The following is a 20,134-nucleotide window of genomic DNA, read 5'->3' on the forward strand; positions in this document are numbered from 1 at the left end:
TGATTTTGGCTAAAAACGGCATAATCATCATTTAAAGACCACTGAGAATGTTTAAAAATAGCTCATAAATATGATCGGAGTGGGACTTTAATGTTTTTGTGGTGGGGGCCAGTGGAAAATGTTGAAAAATGTCAGTGAAGATGTTCATCAGTGATTGTATATCAAGAGCAGGAACATGTTTGTGTTCAATTTGTTTTGTGATTTCACTGGAACAAATAGAGTGTCTCCGCAACAGCATTAAGTGACAGATTATAGTGCTCGTCTGTGTGAAGACATGAGCGCCAAGAGAACACTGTTGCCTTCCTCCACTGATAACAGCTGATAACAGCTGAAACCAGCGCTCAGCATGATTTAAAAAACAACACATTTAAGCACCAGTTTGCCTCTTATTTAACACACAAATAAATTATTTCAAATAGAAATGTTTCTTTTGCATCAAGTTACATGCAGTGCAACCACCCAGTAGAGCATTACAATAATCTAGCCTTGAGGTCATGAAATAATATCCACAATTTTTAATTGTGAGCAAATGTTGTCATTTAGATATTTTTTTAAGATGGAAAAATTTGGTTTTACAGATGGTTGACATGTGGATTTCAAATGAAAGATTGGTACAAAAGAGCACACCCAGGTTACTAACCGACGACGAAGACTTGACAGAGCAGCCATCAAGTGTTAGACAGTATTCTAGGTTACAACGTGTGGTGTTTTTTGGTTTAATAATTAAAACCTCTGTATTTTCAATTAAGTAGTAGATTGTTAATTTTGTGAATTGGTAAGTTTTGTCAGGGTGCAAAGAAATATAGAGCTGAGTATCATCAGCATAACAGTAAAAACAAATGCCATGCTTCCCAATGATATCTCCCAAGGGTAGCATACTGACTGAACAGCAACGGTCCTAGTACTGAGCCTTGTGGTACGCCATACTGAACTTGTGATCGATATAACTTGTGATCTCTTCATTTACTGCTACAAACTGATAACAGTCAGATAAGTATGATTTAAACCACGCTAATGCAATTCCACTAATGCCAACATAATTTTTCAAAAGAATGTTGTGGTTGATTGGATCAAATGCTTCACTACGATCCAGTAACACTAATAGAGAGATCAGATGACGAGCAAATCATTTAACAATAATGAGAGCAGTCTCAGTACTGCATTTATGAAACTATGGCTCCATTTCTCTAAACTCTAAACAAAACATGCACACAACATGCAAAACATCACATCTCTTGCAAAATCTTGCTTTTTTATCTCTTCTAAAATTGTTTTTGCATAGTAACTGTACACACAAACCATCAAATGATTTGCCCGATACACGGTAGGGGTGTGAACCTACACTGGTCTCACAGTTCGGTTCGATTACGGTTATCATGTCATCGATTCAGTTCAATTCGATATCACAATGCACTGCATCCTCAATTTTCAGTTTTACTTCAAAAGTGATGTGTGTGTGCGGGCGCGCGTCCGCGTGTGTGCATGTTTTCGCCTGTTTGGGAAGTCGCAGTGACAGAAACAGTGACATTCCAGTTTAAGTTTCAGGGAAGTAAAGCCTGTTTATGCCATTAAGAAAATTCTGTCAAATTGATTTTGTTTTAAAGAAATTTTCATTTAAAAGCAGCGCTCATTCATCAGTGTATTATGTTACCATAGAGATGCGCGCATCAACTGTCGCCAAGTCCGCTGTTGAAGGTGACGATCATCCATTTATAATCACGCGTAACAACACAGAATAATTGTAATTTGACCATCGAGTGCGGATACTTAAATCAGAGAAAATTAATGGGGCGGGTGGATGATTTGTTTTTGGCTGTGGATTCGGGTGACGTTGGAGCTCATCCGCTTACTCTAAAGCAGTCAGACTCTGCCAGGCGTTAACAGCTCGGGATGAAAACGGCTAACGTGGTTTATCAAGCTTGTGGTGTTAGCTCCTGCATATTCTATTTGTGTGTGACATGAGCGCACACAGCGCGTCTTCTCCACGACGTGCTTACCAGGTTGTTCGTAAAAGCCGAAATGTGCCCAGATGTAGGCTTTTAAAGTAGTTGGAGCATTTTTTATTTCTCGCACTCGCGTCTCGCCTACCTCTGCCATTGTATGCTACCGCCACAAAGCACATACGTGACAAATTACATCAGAAAACCGTCAGTACATTATAATCGGTTATGGTCTATTACTGAACCGATACCGAATGGTCCTCGTCTGCATCGCGATGCATCGTAGAAACGATTAATTCTGACACCCCTAATACACGGCAAACTACAAACAGATGTGAAAATGTAAAATGCTGTTATCTTGTGTCTTTTGGTTGTTCAGTGTGCAGTGGAGTGCACAGGAGCTTGGCATGGCACTCACACATACATGTATGTGCACAAATACTGAATATGCAGTATGTATGCATATTGAATATGTGCACTCTAAACAGAAATGCAAGGGGGGAAATATTTCATTTTTAAAATATTGTATTGGACTTTGACTGTTATATTAAGGTACAAATCTTGCATAGTGTGCCTTTAATGACATAAATAGGGATGCACCGATACTGATACCAGTACTCGGGTGTCGGTCCGATACTGTGCTCATGTACTTGTACTCGTAAAACTACCCTGATACAACCGCACCCGATACCACTTTAGTGGCCGTTCACATATCGCGTTTTTTGCGCGTGCAAATTCTTTATTTCAGAATGTAGGCGCGCGCCAAGCGGGCTCATAATGACGTGCTATCTATGCCACGGTGAGATTAAAACATCTCAACAGGTCATGTGACAACCAACCGATCAGCTTCGCCCTTTCCATAACTACATCAAAAGCTCGACCGAACAGCTGATCACAGCTGTACAGGGCGGATTTTTATTTCTCATCTCCATAAATATATCTAGTAGTAAAGCTAATGCAAGGGCTAGAAATCAATTAATCCTTTGCTGATACTTCCACGTCATCATATGACCGAAAAAACTGACAAACATCCGGTTTCTTTCTCAACTGTTCACTTATGACATGACTGAGAGAATACTTGCAGAGGCGGGTATTTAGATGAGTTTTTTTTACACAATTTTGTGTGCATGTGTCCGTTCAAGGGCAAGGAAACGCGAAAGACGAATCAATTCGGTGTTGGAGCGCTATATCTGAAATACGCCTCTCTCTGTGCGCAGGGCTGTGGTTACAGATAACGCGCGAGTCCTGATTTTTGCGATTCTTCTTCTGCATTTAAGATAGTTTGAATGTGTAAATTGGCAAGACAAAACACATCAAAATTATAAACTTGCACTCTATGATGCAGTTAATCAGCGAATCACATGAGGCAGCTGGTCCGTACGGATCACGGATCAACTGCGATCTGTTGCACCCCTAATCTAATGTATAGGCATTTCATCACCCCGAATTACATAGTCACTACGAATCTGACCCTGTCAAAAAAAGGCGCAATGCTTGGGTCGGGTCATGTTCACACCTTAAATGAACAATACCAGAGTTTGTTTGGAACCAGACCGAGAGCACCTCTTCAGCTGGGTCTCGGTACAGTTGTTTGGTCCGCACCCGAGTGCGATTGCTGTATTCACACCTGCCCAAAAGATCTGCACAAAGTGGGGAAACGAACCTGAGTTCGATTCAATTGAACCAAACAAAACAGGTGTGAGTACACAAAATTGCTAGCCACCCCATCTTTGACATCATTTAAACAGTCACACACAGCACTAACTTGGAGAGTTGTGCACAGGCTGTATGTTCAGAAGTGCTGAAGACTGCTCCAACCAATCATAAAATAACACCAGAAAATTGCAGAATTTTTCTGGTTTTATTAGCTGAAAGCAATGGGGCGTTACACAATTGACCGTTCGCAAAGACCCGCCCCCTTTAGTTACTGTTGCTATGTCCGACAAGCGACGCCGCTCTCACACCACACCATGTTCTCATGCAGTGAAAAATACATCGCGGAGCAGAGAGGACACTGACAACACGCTGACAGACAGGACAGACCAGGTTACTTTTGATATGAAACAAAGTCTCACCTTTCGAATTTGGTCATTTTTTTTAAGAAATTTGAACAATAAATACCGTTTTGTGGCTCTTTAATGTGTCTGACAGATCGCTGTAGAGCCTCTTAAAGCTGCTCGTGAACCGATCATCTCTTACTTCTAGTTAATTTATAGCATTGAATAAACATGAAAGAATATAAGAAGGAATGTTGTTTTAACCACGGAAAGACATCAGTACACTCCGTTTTTCAAGTTCAAATCCTCCAATGTTAATCTACTAACAAAAATGGCGGATTATGATTGGTCAGATCGCCTGTCAATCAAACTCCCTGCAAAGGGTCAATTATGAGGCGGCTTCATGAGATAAAGACCCTCACATCATGTAGAGATGCGTTTATAAATTCAGTAAAAATTAAATACAGGTTTCACTTGCCAGTCAAGAAACCATGTGCCAGAGAAAGACTAAAAAAAGGTTCAGTAACTCTTTATTCAATGTACATACTGTATACCAGTAATACTGCAATACAGTAATACTGCAATAAGGTTGCATAGTATCATCTATAACCCCCACCCCATCTCTTCATAAGCAAAGTTGTAGCAATCAGATAGACAGGACAAACCATGCAAGCTTTTTCTCCATAATGCCTTGCCAAAATATCTAATAGCACTAGAAGATGTAATCTTAATAAGCATAGTTTATTTGCTGTGATGGGGCTTAAATCCTGACTAAGGTACACCATTTCTAAAAAAATTGTACATGAATGGTAAGTTTGTGATTGCGCTTTATAATTCAAGGTTTGAACAAGGTAAAGTGTTTAATTTTTGCAAATTAAGATTTTTTTTTAGTAAATTAAGAAAAACTTCCCGTTCTCCCATGGTCAAGCAATGTTTGATAACGGACAACTTGAAAGTGTGAAAGTTAAGTGCGAAGAGTTGACAATATTGAGACAGGAATCACCTCTTTCAGTTGCCTTTTTCTGTACGTTTTCGTGTCTTATGTTGGTTTTGATGTCTGCTGCTTTGTGTAACTAAACTGGTGTAAACTTGTTTTTTTGTTACCTTAGACCTAATGCCAGTGAAAGAGGAGAGTCAAGAACTGAATGAAATGGAAGACAAAAGTTGGAACAAGAAAAATCAGCATGAGAAACATCATGATCGCAGAACTGGAAAAAAATCCACAAAGAATAAAAAGACTTCTTCACAAAAAAAAAGAGCCCAGAAGACCACATCTAACAGCCATTTCAGCTGTGAACAGTGTGGAAAGAGTTTCAGTATAAAACAAAACCTTGAAGTCCACATGAGGATTCACACTGGAGAAAAGCCGTTCACCTGCCAACAGTGTGGAAAAAATTTCAGCCAAAAATCAAACCTTAATACCCACATAAGGCTCCACACTGGAGAGATCCCTTATACCTGCAAACAGTGTGGAAAAGGTTTCACTAAAAAACAAAACCTTGTAGTCCACATGAATATTCACAAAGTAGAGAACCCTTTCTCCTGCCAACAGTGTGGAAGCAGTTTCAATCAAAAAGGAAACCTTAAAGTCCACATGAGAATTCACACTGGAGAAAAACCTTACACATGCACTCAGTGTGGACAGAGTTTTACACATAAAAACACCCTTAAATCCCACATGAGAACTCACACTGGAGAAAAGCCATTCAAATGTGATAAGTGTGAAAAGAGCTTCACAACAGTGCTAAACCTTAGGTATCACATGAACAGTCACACTGGAGAGAAGCCGTTCATATGTGCTCAGTGTGGAAAGAGTTTCACACGTAAGGTAAGCCTTACATTCCACATGATGACTCACTCAGGAGAGACCTTTTTTAAATGTCATCAATGTGGAAAGGGTTTCAGTCATAAAACCAGCCTTCGCCTTCACACAAAAAGTCACATTGATGGGACGCCTTACACCTGCAAAGTCTGTGGGAAGAGCTTCTCACAAAAAGGAAATCTTAAAGCTCACATGAGACTTCACACTGGAGAAAAGCCTTTTGCGTGTCTTCAGTGTGACGTGCGTTTTACATACCGAAGAGACCTGAAAAGTCATTTGCAAACCCATTCATGATAGACATTGTAGAGTTCTGAGTGTGACAAGAGGTTAAAAAGGTTTGGACTATTGGGACTGTACAGGTTCAGGACACTGCTCTAAGGATTTTTAAAGATATCTGGAAATAAATTAATGCATATCTAAAGTCCTAAAAACACAGTTTGTTTTAACTGTGTACTTGGGACAGTGCAAATGTGTTAAGAGGGATAAGAGTATCCCCAGGTGGACACTGTTCTATAACTGCTTTAGAGGTTGCAGAAGCGTCAGTGCTGCGCTTGTCAGGGAGCTGCGCTTCATTGAGGGAAACATGGATTCCAACATGTACTGTGACATTCTGAAGCAGAACATGATGCCCTCCCTTCAGAAACTGGGCCAAACGGCATGATAACGACCCCAAACACACCGCCAAGATGACGACTGCCTTGCTGAGGAAGGTGATTGAGTGGCCAAGTATGTCTCCAGACCTGATCCCTATTGAGCACCTGTGGGGCGTCCTCAAGCGGAAGGTGGAGAAGCACCATGTGTCTAACAGCCAGCAGCTCTGTGATGTCATTATGGAGGCGAGGAAGAGGATCCCAGCAACAACCTGTGCAGCTCTGGTGAACTCTATGCCCGGGAGGATTAAGGCAGTGCTAGATAACAATGGTGCTCACACAAAATATTGACACTTTGGACACATTTTTGACATATTTACAGGGTGTACTCACTTCTGTTGCCAGCTATAGAGTTATTTTCAGAGGACAGTAAATATATCCTGCTATACAAGCATCACATTGACTACTCTAAAATCTATCCAAGTTTAATTTCCATAGTATTGTCCCTTGAGAAGATATACTAAAATGTGAGGGGTGTACTCACTTTTGTGAGATACTGTATGAGATTGCCATATGTGTAGAGGCTGTTCATCTAGGGTCAGCTTATGACGGATATAAACGTTATGCTTGCTATCTGAGTTCATAATAAATGCATATTTGTGTTACGCTATGAATACTTGTATCATCTTGAGAGACCACACATGACTTTCCCAAATATAACTCTTATTCATCTGCTTGCCATTAGATTTTAAGTTTGTATTAGTTGGTAGTTTCTGTCCTGATTATTGATTATTTTATCTCTTAGTGGTTTAGTCATCCTCCTAGTAGTATTTAGTATGTGTGATATTTACTCTCTTCACTTAATAAATTAATTTGATTGCTACCGTGTTTCATCGTGTTGATAATCAAAAGCTTTACAACTTAGCCACAATCTCTAGGAGTGTGAATGAAATCATAATCTCACCATCATTAGATGGTGCACAATATTGAGTTCACAAGACGAGAGGCATCTTAAATACATTCCCAAATTCAAGACAGGTGTGGATCCTTATCTGGCAACCTATAGAAAGAAAGAGAAGACAACAGAAAGAACCCACAACAAAACTGAGCCGTAACACACCATTATCAGAAATCTTCAATGACTAAATCTATGACTGGAAAAATAGGCTTTTATTCGACTGAAAGTCACAAAATTCAAAACAACGCAAGAGCATGTTGAAATGTTTTCACTAATCTAGGGCTGTCACTAACGATTATTTTTGTAATCAAGTAACCAGATTTTTTGTTCTGGTAATAAAAATTCAACATAGCCTTGAAAATGATTCAAAATACACACAGAGGCAACAATAATTGGTTAAAATAAGTAAAGTATCAAAAGCAAGTAATCATATGGTTTTATTAAACAACACTGTTAAAATCCAAAATGTAATATACAGAATATAAACAATATGAACTTATGTATAGTCAGGGTTGGGGAGTAACGGAATACATGTAATGACGTTACGCATTTAAAATACAAAATATGTGTAACTGCATTTTGTTATAGTTACATTTTAAATAGATGGTAATCAAATTACAGTTACATCCGAAAAGTACATTTCAATTTAAGCATTTAGCAGACACTTTTATCCAAAGCGACTTACAAATGAGGAAAGCAATAGAAGCAGTTGACTAATAATAAGACAACAATATGCAAGTGCAATGACCCTCCACAGTTTAGTCTAACACATTTTTTTTAATATATATAGATATAGAAGAGAAGAGAAAATAAAGTGTTAGTATTAGTGGATCAAGTGTTGATAATCTAAAAGTATTTTAAATGATCAAACTGATTGAAGTAATTTATTACATTTAATAGTAATGTAAACTGTTTGGGAATTTGTAACCAATGAGTCAATTGTTGATTCTCAGACTCTGACTGTTTAAAAAAATAAAATAAACAGCCAGTTCAATTAGCAACCGGTGCACGCTAGTCACGACCAAACGGCAACCTTCTGGTCTCTCTCTTGAATCCAACACGGAAGTGACTTAAAGGGATAGTTCACTTTGAAATTAATTTTTGGTATGTTTTAGCTTACCTCAAGGGCATCCAAGATGTAGGTGTCTTTTTTTCCGCAGTAGTTTCAATTTTGATATTTTTAGGTCAAACCGTTCTTGTCTGTCAGTCATATAATGCAGGTCTATGGTCACTGTCTCAAAGAGCATGCACAGAGTCCAAATTAAAACAATTCCCCGTCGTCCAAATTAAACAATTCCCCATCGTAAGTACACATTGATGGCCTAAGACACGAAACGAGCGGTTTGTGTGAGAAAACGAACAGTATTTATATCGTTTTTACCACTTATACACAGCCATGTCCAAGTGATCTGATCTGACGTGTGCGCAGACTGGTGCATAGAAATATACACACTAGATGTTGCCTTGTCTACGGCAGTTCATTGGAACGAATGTCTTTAAGGCGACATCTAGTGTATATATCTATGCACCAGTCTGTGTACACGTCAGATCAGATCACTTGGACATGGCTGCGTATAAGAGGTAAAAACTATATAAATACTGTTCGTTTTCTCACACAAACCGCTCGTTTCGTGTCTTAGGCCATCAATGTGTACTTACGATGGGGAATTGTTTAATTTGGACGACGGGGAATTGTTTTAATTTGGACTCTGTGCTTGTGTTTTGAGACCGTGACCATAGACCTGCATTATATGACTGACAGACAAGAACGGTTTGACCTAAAAATATAAAAATTGAAACTACTGCGGAAAAAAAGACACCTACATCTTGGATGCCCTTGAGGTAAGCTAAAACATACCAAAAATTAATTTCAAAGTGAACTATCCCTTTAAACTGCAATTTATTGACTGGCAATATTTTGGAAGTCAAGCCAGTTAGTTGAAATCACACTCATCACCACATTCAAAGCACCATCTCAAAGGCAGCTTATTCATTTGCAACCGATGAAAATGTGGGTATTGCACATCAATTCACCAGAACTGACACCCACCATCTCAGATCTTGCTGACGCTCAATCATAAGATACAACCAGGTCAACAAAGAAGAGTCCCTGGGGCCCATTTCAAAAAGCAGCTTTAGTGTGACCTTGAAATAAGGAAAACTCTGGGTTTCCAGAAATAGTTGTAAATCAAACCTGAGACAGAGCGGTAACTCAATTTTAATTTCATAAATCTCATCACCGCTTTGTTCTTCAGCTGCTTCCAGAGCTCAGCTTCACATTGATGCAGGTTTATGATTTATTACTAATTGAAAGGCCATAACTCATACAGCTGCTGCTCTAGTCACCCGTAGGCTTGTACACGGTTAAATCATTTAAAAAGCAACTGTTGGTTTGCTTACCTCCTATCACTGTGTTTTTATTTTAAAGAAATATACTGGACAACACCCTTTGCACTCTCAAGATGTTTTTATACTTTAGGTCCCAAATGTGTGTACAGAGCTTGGATAAAGGGTGTTTATGTATTCTGCACGTTCTGCCTGGAATCTGCCCCTTGAAAGACTTAAAAGTGAATCTAGTGAGATTTTGTTATATCCAAAATGAAAGAATTGGAGGCTGATTTGTCACTGTCTAGTGGATTTTTTTCCCCTTATAAAATGTTTTGTCTATGCTTCTGTTCCCATATCTGTTGTTATTGTAGTATTGTAATGTGTTGAAACTATCTGTTTTATCTATGCTGCTGCCAGTCTTGGCCAGGTCTACTATGAGGAAGAGCTTAGTCTCAATGGGACTTCCTGGTTAAATAAAAATAACCACAATTTGGAAAGATACCTTCATCTGCAGTCATCACGATGGCCACTGTTTCTGAGGACTCTTCTTCCATCTGCTGTGCACCCAAAGTACATAAACACAATAAGATTAATTAGTAAATAACTGATTAAAAATAGACACGGTACCATTATTTGCATCTAAATCTCAACAGCCAATTCAAAGTGTAAAATGATCAGAATACCTACCTTATAAAAGCTGTTTAATGTCACCTGGATAAATACTGTATCTATAAATTGTCATTTTCAAACAAGTGAGCTTTTCTCTTTGTGTCAAATGTCAATGGCAGACTTCTCAGAACAGTAGTTTTAATTAAGCTCGAATTTAAGCAATACCAAAAACTGATTTCTAGCATTTGGCATTCAAAATGTATTACGATTACAAGAAATACCATTTTCACACATGGCCTCTAATATTTATTCCACCGACTTCATCTGGATGTCATCTGCTGTTTCTGTTGGTTTGAAGACATTAAACCATCACACAAAGGTGAAGATTTCATTTAATTATTTCAATAATGTGTACAGTGGTCAAATGTGTTGTGTAATGACCAGTTACATATCTAGTAAACTATGCTTCTTAAGTTTAATGCTATATATATTTTTTTTAAAGATAGAATAAAAACAACTCAGCGTACCTTCTGCGTCCATGTGCTCTGACATTCACTCTGCCAGTGGGGTTAATATGTTATGTGATAATCTGATTGATATGTTTAGGAGAAAAAGAAACACTTGTGTAGCATGAGCTTAACAAATAATTGGTCTTCCTGCATTACTGGAGAAATATAATCACAGCAGTATCAATGAAGGAATATAATTCACAGGAAGTATATACATAGAATTTAACTGAATAGTTTGATGAGCATGAAAAAGATGTAAACCACTAAAAGTCACAAGTCACATTCAACTAAACAGCTATAGGATATTTTATATTATTATTATTATATAGAGAGGTGCCTTTTTAGAAAATGTTGCACTATAATTATGAAACTCCAATTGAGAAATAGTGTCACATCCCTTACAAACTGTCAAAGACACAGAGAATCTATAACCTGAATCGGTTTCAATTCAATTCAATTTTATTTAAATAGCACCAATTCATAACAAAAGTGATCTCACAGCACTTTCCAAACAGAGTAGGTCTAGACCAGGGGTGCCCAATCCTGCTCCTGCCGATTGACTCTCCTGCACAGTTCATCTCCAACCCTAATCAGACACACCTGCCTTTAATTTTCAAGTGATCCAGAAGACCTGCTTCAGGTGTGTTTGATTAGGTTTGGAGATAGTTAAAGTTAAAATAAAGGAAAATATTATGAAGACATGGCAGAGACAATGGGATGAAGGGAAGAAAGGGCGTCATTTATACAATATTATGCAAGAAGTAGGGAAAAGGAAATCTATAGATCGATGTACTAGAGAAAGTTGCATTATTTCGAGGCTGAGATTAGGACATACTAGATTAAATAAAACTATGTATTTATTGAAAAAGCACCCTTCAGGTTTGTGTGATTGTGGAAGGGGAGAGGAATCAGCTGAACATGTGATTAGTGAATGTGTCAAATATGAAAATCATAGGATAAAATTAAAAGAGGAATTAATGAAATTTGGGGAAAATATGTTGAACCTTAAAAATCTTTTTAAAATTGGAGAGCAGATAATGGGAGCTTTGTTTAACTTTTTGAAAGAAACTGGTTTAATGAAAAGGATTTAATTGATCGGTGAATTTTTTTTATTTTTTTTTATCGTGATAAGATGCTTGCATTTCTGGCCCACACTCCAGTACAGTAGGTGGCGGATATGCACCTTAAATGCCGGTTGCCACCCGCCAATAAAAAAGAAAGAAGAAGAAGAGGTTTGGAGATGAACTGTGCAGGACAGTCGATCGGCAGGAGCAGGATTGGGCACCCCTGGTCTAGACCGTACTCTTTATAATATTATTAACAGAGACCCAACAATTCCCACCATGAGCAGGCACTAGGCGACAGAGGCAAGGAAAAACTTATTTTTAAGAGGCAGAAACCTCGAGCAGAACCATGGCTCAGGGTGGGCCTCAACTGTTTGGGGTGAAGGGACAGAGAGAGATGCAATGGCCCAACACTATACAAAGACTCACATGCAGACCAGTATTATTCTTTAGTTAACTTATTTTCCCCCCTTTGCATAGAGCGAGATGGTCTGCCGAAACACAAGTGCGGAGATAACCACTGTTAATGTCACTTATTTCAAATGAAATCTCCTCAGAAGCTTTTAAAATGGCTTCCAATTGGTTCCTTCCATAAAAGGATGGCTTCTTGAGGGTAAGGCTTTTGGGCAGTCCAGCAACTTTTATGGTCATGCCCTGATTCACCAGGGACTGGTAGGGGAGCCTTCCAATAAATCCGGCCTCCTCTGAAAGACACGGGCACACATGCATGTACACGTTACACAATGTTACACAATAGGACAATTGTGACACTTCCCTCCTCTTGATAGCCAGTGTACAGGCTACAAAAAGTCATTTTGGTAAGGTATCATAACCTTATGGTTGATGGGCACATTAGATAAATAATTTTTTTATTTGATAATAATGCCATGGATTCATGAAGGTATACTATGTTATCAAGATTAGCAGCTTACTACATTTTTGGTTGAACAGATCTTGCACTTTTCCCAACAGCACATTGACTTGATCTTTGGCACTGGGTGTTGCAGCTGAGGAGCTGGCTACAGATGTAACAACAGACAACAATTAATATCATAAAACTGTATTATGTATATTTGCACTATTACAGGCCTGAGTCCATTTCTGTGGATTTTCATCAAACCAATATTACCTTTAAAATGCAGTGCAAAGTTGTTCACAGTGTCCATTGAGTCAAGGTAATCAGTGGCTCCTTTGCTGTTCAGTTCATATGTCACATGCAGGTAGTGATGTTACGTCTGACACCGACGCTCCGAAGCTTGCTTCAAACTCGAACGGTCCTTGCAATGAACCACTGCTTCGGAGCTTGTATCATTACGTCACTAGTCACGTGAAAATGACTTCTGAAGCAAACACACTGGTTCACTCCTGTAGTGAACCACCTTTGACAGCCCAATCCAGTGTTGACAGGTTTGAAACCTGGCGGCTGTATTTCTTATAAAAGTGAAGCCAAACCATGGCAACAGTAGTAGGTGTCAGTAGTCGGTGTCTCTAAAGCTGGTGAAATTGTTTAAAAAAAAAAAGATATCACCTTTCACCAAAGACAAAGAAAATAATATTTCTGAATAAAAACCATACCATTTAATGAACACTTTGTCTAAGCCTTCTGCATGTACCCAAAGCACACCCTCTGCCACATTTTTTTTATTATTAATTAGAGAACATATGAACATTGTTACATAAAAACATGCATCAAAGACAGACACTTCAAAAACCCTCTGCTACATTATACAAGTACAACCAGATACACAAGCACATCCTTTTCAACATACAAAAATATCAGTCCCACCAAGTTAACAAGTTATAGAGTTCTGCTTCCCACAGCTAAACAAGATAAAGCTTTCACACATGATACTGCCCTGCTAAAAAAAATAAAAAAAAATAAAAACTATAGAAACCATTACCGAAATTCTATTGGATTTAATGGTTTTCATGAGAATTGTATTGGTTGTAATGGGAATTATAGTGGTCTCTGTGAATCTCTACTGATATGTGTTGGGTTCTATTGGTGGGGGCATTAAATCCTAATGGAATATGTCCCAAACACACTACAAAAAAGAATTCTGTAGTGGTTTAAATGGTAAAAGCCAATGGTTCCTATTGGTATTTTAATAGAAACCATTAGTATTTCTGTGATGGTTTCCAACTTTTTTTTAAGCTGGTCTGATCTTCTGTCATTGTCTAAAGAAATAATTACACACACACATCATGCTTAATATTTTATTATCAAGGTGAACACATGAAATTCATCAGTATCTGTAAAATTCACCTACATAAATGAGTTTCACAGCACTAACACTGTTTCAGCTTTGATCGCCTCGGTAAACACGTAATAAACGGGGCGTTAACATATAAGCCTACTTGCATTTTATGGTTGTCAGCTTTGTTGCATTACATTTACTTCACCAGGAGATGGTGCTGCAATTTCTATATGAATGAAGCTTCGAGTAATGAACCATTTTCGACACAATTGTATCAGAAAGCAATAATGCTTCGAAACGCTTCATTTGGCCATCACTACATGCAGGTTGAAGCAGAGAGGATGCAGGATCTGAATGCAGCAGGCTTTTATTGAACAAACTCAAAATTAAACAAAACGCTCAGGATTCTCACAGAGAGAAACAGATCAGGCACAGAACGAAGGGCTTAAATACACAGGGACTTAATCAAGGAAACAAGACACAGCTGACATGACTAATGAGGCACAGGATACTGGTAAGGAGGTGAACAGGATACTGAATCAAAGAGACACACTAGGAAAACTGGGTCAAATTAACAAGCAAACATGAACTAAAAAACACTATACGTGACAGAACCTCCCCCTCCCGGCGTGACCTCGCGCCGTATTACATCAACAGGAAGCGTGGGCACCGGAGCCCTAGGATGATCAGCCTTCATGGCCTTACCCCCATCCTCTCTGGACGGGGACTGGAGATTTAGCCGTGGCGGCGGCCATCTTGACCGAGGACTCTGGCGTGGCACTGGACATCTTGACTGAGGACTCTGGCGTGGCACTGGACATCTTGGCAGAGGGCTCTGGTGTGGCACTGGACATCTTGGCAGAGGGCTCTGGTGTGGCACTGGACATCTTGGCAGAGGGCTCTGGCGTGGCACTGGACATTTGGCAGCGGGCTCTGGCGTGGCACTGGACATCTTGACTGAGGACTCTGGCGTGGCACTGGACATCTTGGCAGAGGGCTCTGGCGTGGCACTGGACATCTTGACTGAGGACTCTGGCGTGGCACTGGACATCTTGGCAGAAGGCTCTGGCGTGGCACAGGACATCTTGGCAGAGGGCTCTGGCGTGGCACTGGACATCTTGGCAGAGGGCTCTGGCGTGGCACTGGACATCTTGGCAGAGGGGCTCTGGCGTGGCAGCGGACAACTTGGCAGAGGGGCTCTGGCGTGGTGGCGGACATCTTGGCAGAGGGCTCTGGCGTGGCGGCGGACATCTTGGCAGAGGGCTGACTTTCTTCCTTATGGCCATGCGCAGTCTACTTGCCCCTAATTTGCAACTTATGAAATTTATGATGTCAGAAGTAGCGTGGTGCGTCATGGCTTAGTGTAAATATCAGCAGTACGTCACATTACTCGCATTAGTTGCGCTTTACACTTAAAGGCTTAGTTCACCCAAAAATGAAAATTCTGTCAGTAATTACTCACCCTCATGTTGTTCCAACCCCGTAAGACCTTCGTTCATCTTCGGAACACAAATTAAGATATTTTTGATTAAATCTGAGAGCTGGCTCACTCCTCGAGTTTTTTCACGTAGTATAACTGCGCAGCGCATCTGTGTTGTACGTCACACGTAGGCTCACTATTGGCCGACGCTGGTCATGTGTGTGATGCGTGTGACGTACAACACAGATGCGCTGCGCAGTTATACTACGTGAAAAAACTCGAGGCCCAGAGAGAAGGAAATGAATAGTGGAATAAAGTCGTTATTTTTGTTTGTTTTTTGCGCACAAAAAGTATTCTCGTCACTTTATAAACTTAAGATTGAGCCACTGTAGTCACTTGGACTATATTAACGATGTCTTTAATGCATTTTCTGGGCCAGCAAGTTATAATGTCTTAGAAGCCTATGGAGGAGTGATCCAGCTCTCAGATTTAATATATCTTAATTTGTGTTCCGAAGATGAACGAAGGTCTTACGGGGTTGGAACAACATGAGGGTGAGTAATTACTGACAGAATTTTCATTTTTGGGTGAACTAACCCTTTAAGTGGAATCCATATGTTCATTTGGCCGGAAGCTAGTTATTTTACTTTATAAAGTTTTAAATATTTTTTTTTGCTTCAGAAGGCCTTTATTAACCCCCTGGTGCCGTTTGGAGTTCGTTTACGCTCCCGTTTGCACGCTCTGTTTAAGAGCTGATAGAAACTGAAACCAAATGGCAAGCTCAATAATTCTTTTTGCATACAAAACCAGAGACGTTACACGTTCAGATCAAGCCTCCAACATGCTCCTGTTGCATTGTTTTCACCCTCTAATGAGTCGGCACAAATTGTGTAATATGCGTTTACAACAAAAACACTAAAATGCATTGCACGTCTTTGCACACATCCTATAGATCTGCGATTGATAGTTACGTCTTCCGATGGCTCATAGACGTAATCACTATGCACTATGACCCCAGGGTTTGTCGCATGTTGTGACGTCACAAGCTGCGACATTTGACTCCCATTTGCTGTATATGCTACTCTACTACATTCTACTTTCGTTATTGTCTCTTTTTATCATTGCTTCAACATTTTATCATTTCTTACTCTTACACATACACACAAATGCACATTTACAAATGCAAGCACATTCACACACACGCGCGTGTAACGTTATGCCTGCACGACTAGATAAGTCCCCGATGAAAATGAACTCTCCGTCTGCTCATCTGCTCCAGATTCAGTTTCTAGTGATGGATGAAGCCGACTTTCTTGATGGAATAGATCCGTCCCATGACATGTAAGTATATATTCATGAAATATGCTTTGCTTAGACTAGAGAATAAACAAAACAAACATAGAATGAACCTGAGTGCATGACGCGCCATTTACTAATTTACACATTTAGTCAGTTCTATATTGCTATATTCTATATTACATTTCTATTGAAAAACATCTAACTGCAGAAGATGCTGCCAATGACATAAAAAACGGCACAGATGAGTATGACTGTCTGTGGCCTCTATATGACAGTTTATATGTGGCCTGCAAAGCTGTCTACCACCCTGACAGAAACCTTTCTGTGGATGAGCGTATGATAGCCACCAAAGCCAGAATCAGCCTGAAGCAGTACATAAAAAATAAGCCAACAAAGTGGGGAATAAAACTGTTTGTGTTATGTGATTGTAGTGGCTACACAGTGGATTTCAACATTTACACAGGGAAGTCCAATGTTGTAAGTGGGAAGGGACTTTCATTTGATGCTCTTAGGATCTGGATATCACATTTACTGTGATAATTTTTATACCAGCCCAGTACTCTTTCAGCACCTTTATGACCTGGGGTTTGGAGCCTGTGAATTGGTGTCCCAAACACCAAAGTGAATGCGCTGACAAAGAAATCTCCATGGGGATCAATAAGGTGGATCAGACCAGCACAGGAGAGCTACCAGCAATTACCTGTTGCCATTTCTGGTACAGTTGGCTCCAAAAAAAAAGCCACACGGGGCGCAGGAAATGCAGGCTGTGTGGGAAATGCACTCCGTTCATGTGTTAGGCATGCCAAGTACCCCTCTGTGTTATTCTGGACAGGAACTGTTAGTCTTATCACAGCTAGGGTTGCCTGTGTATATGTAGGGGTGCCTATCTGTATGTTAAGGTCCGATAATGTAGTTTATTGTACAGTTTATTATTATTTTCTACACAAGAACTGTTCTGACAGGGTCTATTTATTTTATATTTTTACCAATTAAATGTTCAATTAATATTCAAAAGCAAAATGTTATCTGTTTGACCCCACAATTAAAAACGCACTCCATTCATATGTGAGGCATGCCAAGTGCCCATCTGCATTATTCTGGACAGGAAGTGTAATCACAGCCTTTCTGCATGTTAAGTTCTGATAATGTACAAGTTTTTTTTTACAACTTAATTGTAGTGTATAATAGAGTAGTGTAATTGAATATTTTACATGGTATTTTCTTTTACCCCCTTTTTTTTTGACTCCACAATGCACTGTTTATAAAAATGAGTGTATCTTACAAACTAATTTATGTAAACAGTTCAAATCAATTGTGTGTAGTTTTAAAGTGTTTTATGCAAGTTTTTTACATTGACAAGTTTGAGGTTGACATTTGTGATATTTCTGTATTTAATAAAATATGTAGGAAAAAAAACGATTTTAATTGTTTATTTGTTTATTGTACTTTTGAGGTATTTATCTAGTTACTATTGATTTATAAAACTGATTTTATTTTACTGGTAACAGCCCTATAGTATTAGCCTGACAACGTCAGACTTCGTACTTCCGCTCTATTTCATTTCGCTCCTGTACTCAGTCTGAGACCGCGACCTATCTCTCAGTTTTCCTCCGGCCTGAAAACAGCCGGCCAGTCAACGAACAGAGGGCGGGCTGAGAGCCGTGACGTAGACGCTGATTGTACCGTGGATGCGTAGATTTACTTCACATAATCTGCAAAAGTCGTTCACAGCCATGTTCACTCCGGTATTTCGCTTGATGGTTTTGTTTTCGCATCATACATGTGTTTACAGTGGAAGTTCGATGCGGCTGAGCATGCGCATAACACACGTCATAACCAAACGTTATGTGATTGGCTTACGGGTAACCAATGATTTTAAGCTTCAGACTAGCGCCCCCACGCGGTAAAGAAAACGTTTTTCTATTACGGAACTCCAGACTCTCTCTACGAAGCAAAGCGAAGTAGCAGAGTCTGGTATTACCAGGCTACTATAGTAGTGCCTTATTAACTGAATTGATCAGTTAAAATGAATAACTTATAGGCTACATGATGATGCATATAGCCTACTTTTTAATAAGGTTTTTAAAAATACACCAGGAAATCAATTTATAGCGAAAATATCACCTCTTTATGGAAAAGTTTTTTTCTGTTGCTGTCAACATTGTTTTTGGAAGATACATAAAAAATGCAGTTAGCTTCTGTGTACGAATCTACAATGCATGGCATAAAATGTGGTTAATTGGGGATAATTTGATGCGCTTCCATGTCAAAGTGTCTGTTATCAGCGGATTCTGTTCATGTGTGCCCAGACCTTTTAGAAGCCACTCTGAGCTCGATTGCTATGTCTGAGGTAAAACACGCCCCCCTCATTAGCATACAGAGCAACAAAATGTATAAATAAATAAATGTGAAAATAAATACATGCATAAATAAATAAATGAAAAAATAAATGTGAAAATGTGGCCTCAAATAATTAAATATAATACAATTATTTTTTTTATTTTTTTTTACATTTCTTCACATATTTATTTATTTATGTATTTATGTATTTATTTATTTATTATTAAGTCAGGTTTGGCATGCCATACTTATTATCACATTTATTTATCTATTTATTTATTCATTTTTAATTTCTGCAAGTTTGGTCCTCCATATGCTGCAGTGTGGTTCATATTATACCAGTCTACCATTTAGATTCCTTTACAGTTAAACCACTGTCTTGATTACTTTTGACTCTTAACAACCTATATTACTAACAATAATTTGTTGTTATGTTATTTAATATTTTGTTATCCCTCTGATGCACATCTCAATAAATATTATTCAGGAATGATATATCAATAATAGGATTCATTATACATTGATGTGATCATTTTTATCAAGCTCGTATATTTCAATAATTTAACTTAAATGGCCATGCAAATTACATATTAATTGTCATGAAATTGCTTAACCTAAATATACAAGATTCATAAAAATGATCATTCTAGAAGAACATTTCAGATGGCACTTAGATGCTTTGCATCTGAACTCTTCATATATATTTCTTCAGAGAGTGCACTCAAGGGGCATGCAGATTACCTCAAGAAAAAGGATGTCAGCATCAGATAACGATGGTGGTGGTGAATGCAGTGATAAAACAAGCAAAATGTGATAATGGCAAGCAAGACGATGCCGACAGCTGAGAGAACGATGCAAAATCAAGTGTCTCATGGAGGAGCTCTGGACTGATAAAAAGAGGAGAGAGGATCAGGGGCCTCATTTATAAAACAGGGTTAGGGTATATATAAAACAGGCCCTGAAAGAGGCTGTGATTGATTTTTTAATTAATCAACTTTAATTAATCAACTAACATTTGTTTTTCTTGCAGGAACGACATTCATATGCTTTTAAATGTTTC

The 20,134-nt window shown here is 38.9% G+C and overlaps 1 protein-coding gene across 1 annotated transcript in view; it reads left to right on the forward strand.

Annotated features, from left to right (window-relative positions):
• Positions 1–7,232, forward strand: part of LOC309497669 (uncharacterized protein) — an 18,019-nt gene extending 10,787 nt beyond the window's left edge. The window contains exon 3 of the mRNA XM_082167977.1: positions 5,047–7,232. Within this exon, the coding sequence (XP_082024103.1) occupies positions 5,047–6,053 (1,007 nt within the window). The 3' untranslated portion in view covers positions 6,054–7,232. The remainder of the gene's footprint in view (positions 1–5,046) is intronic.
• Positions 7,233–20,134: the final 12,902 nt, after the last annotated feature.

Source organism: Leuciscus leuciscus (assembly GCF_965113295.1).
Source record: "Leuciscus leuciscus genome assembly, chromosome: 4".
NCBI lineage: Eukaryota > Metazoa > Chordata > Actinopteri > Cypriniformes > Leuciscidae > Leuciscus > Leuciscus leuciscus.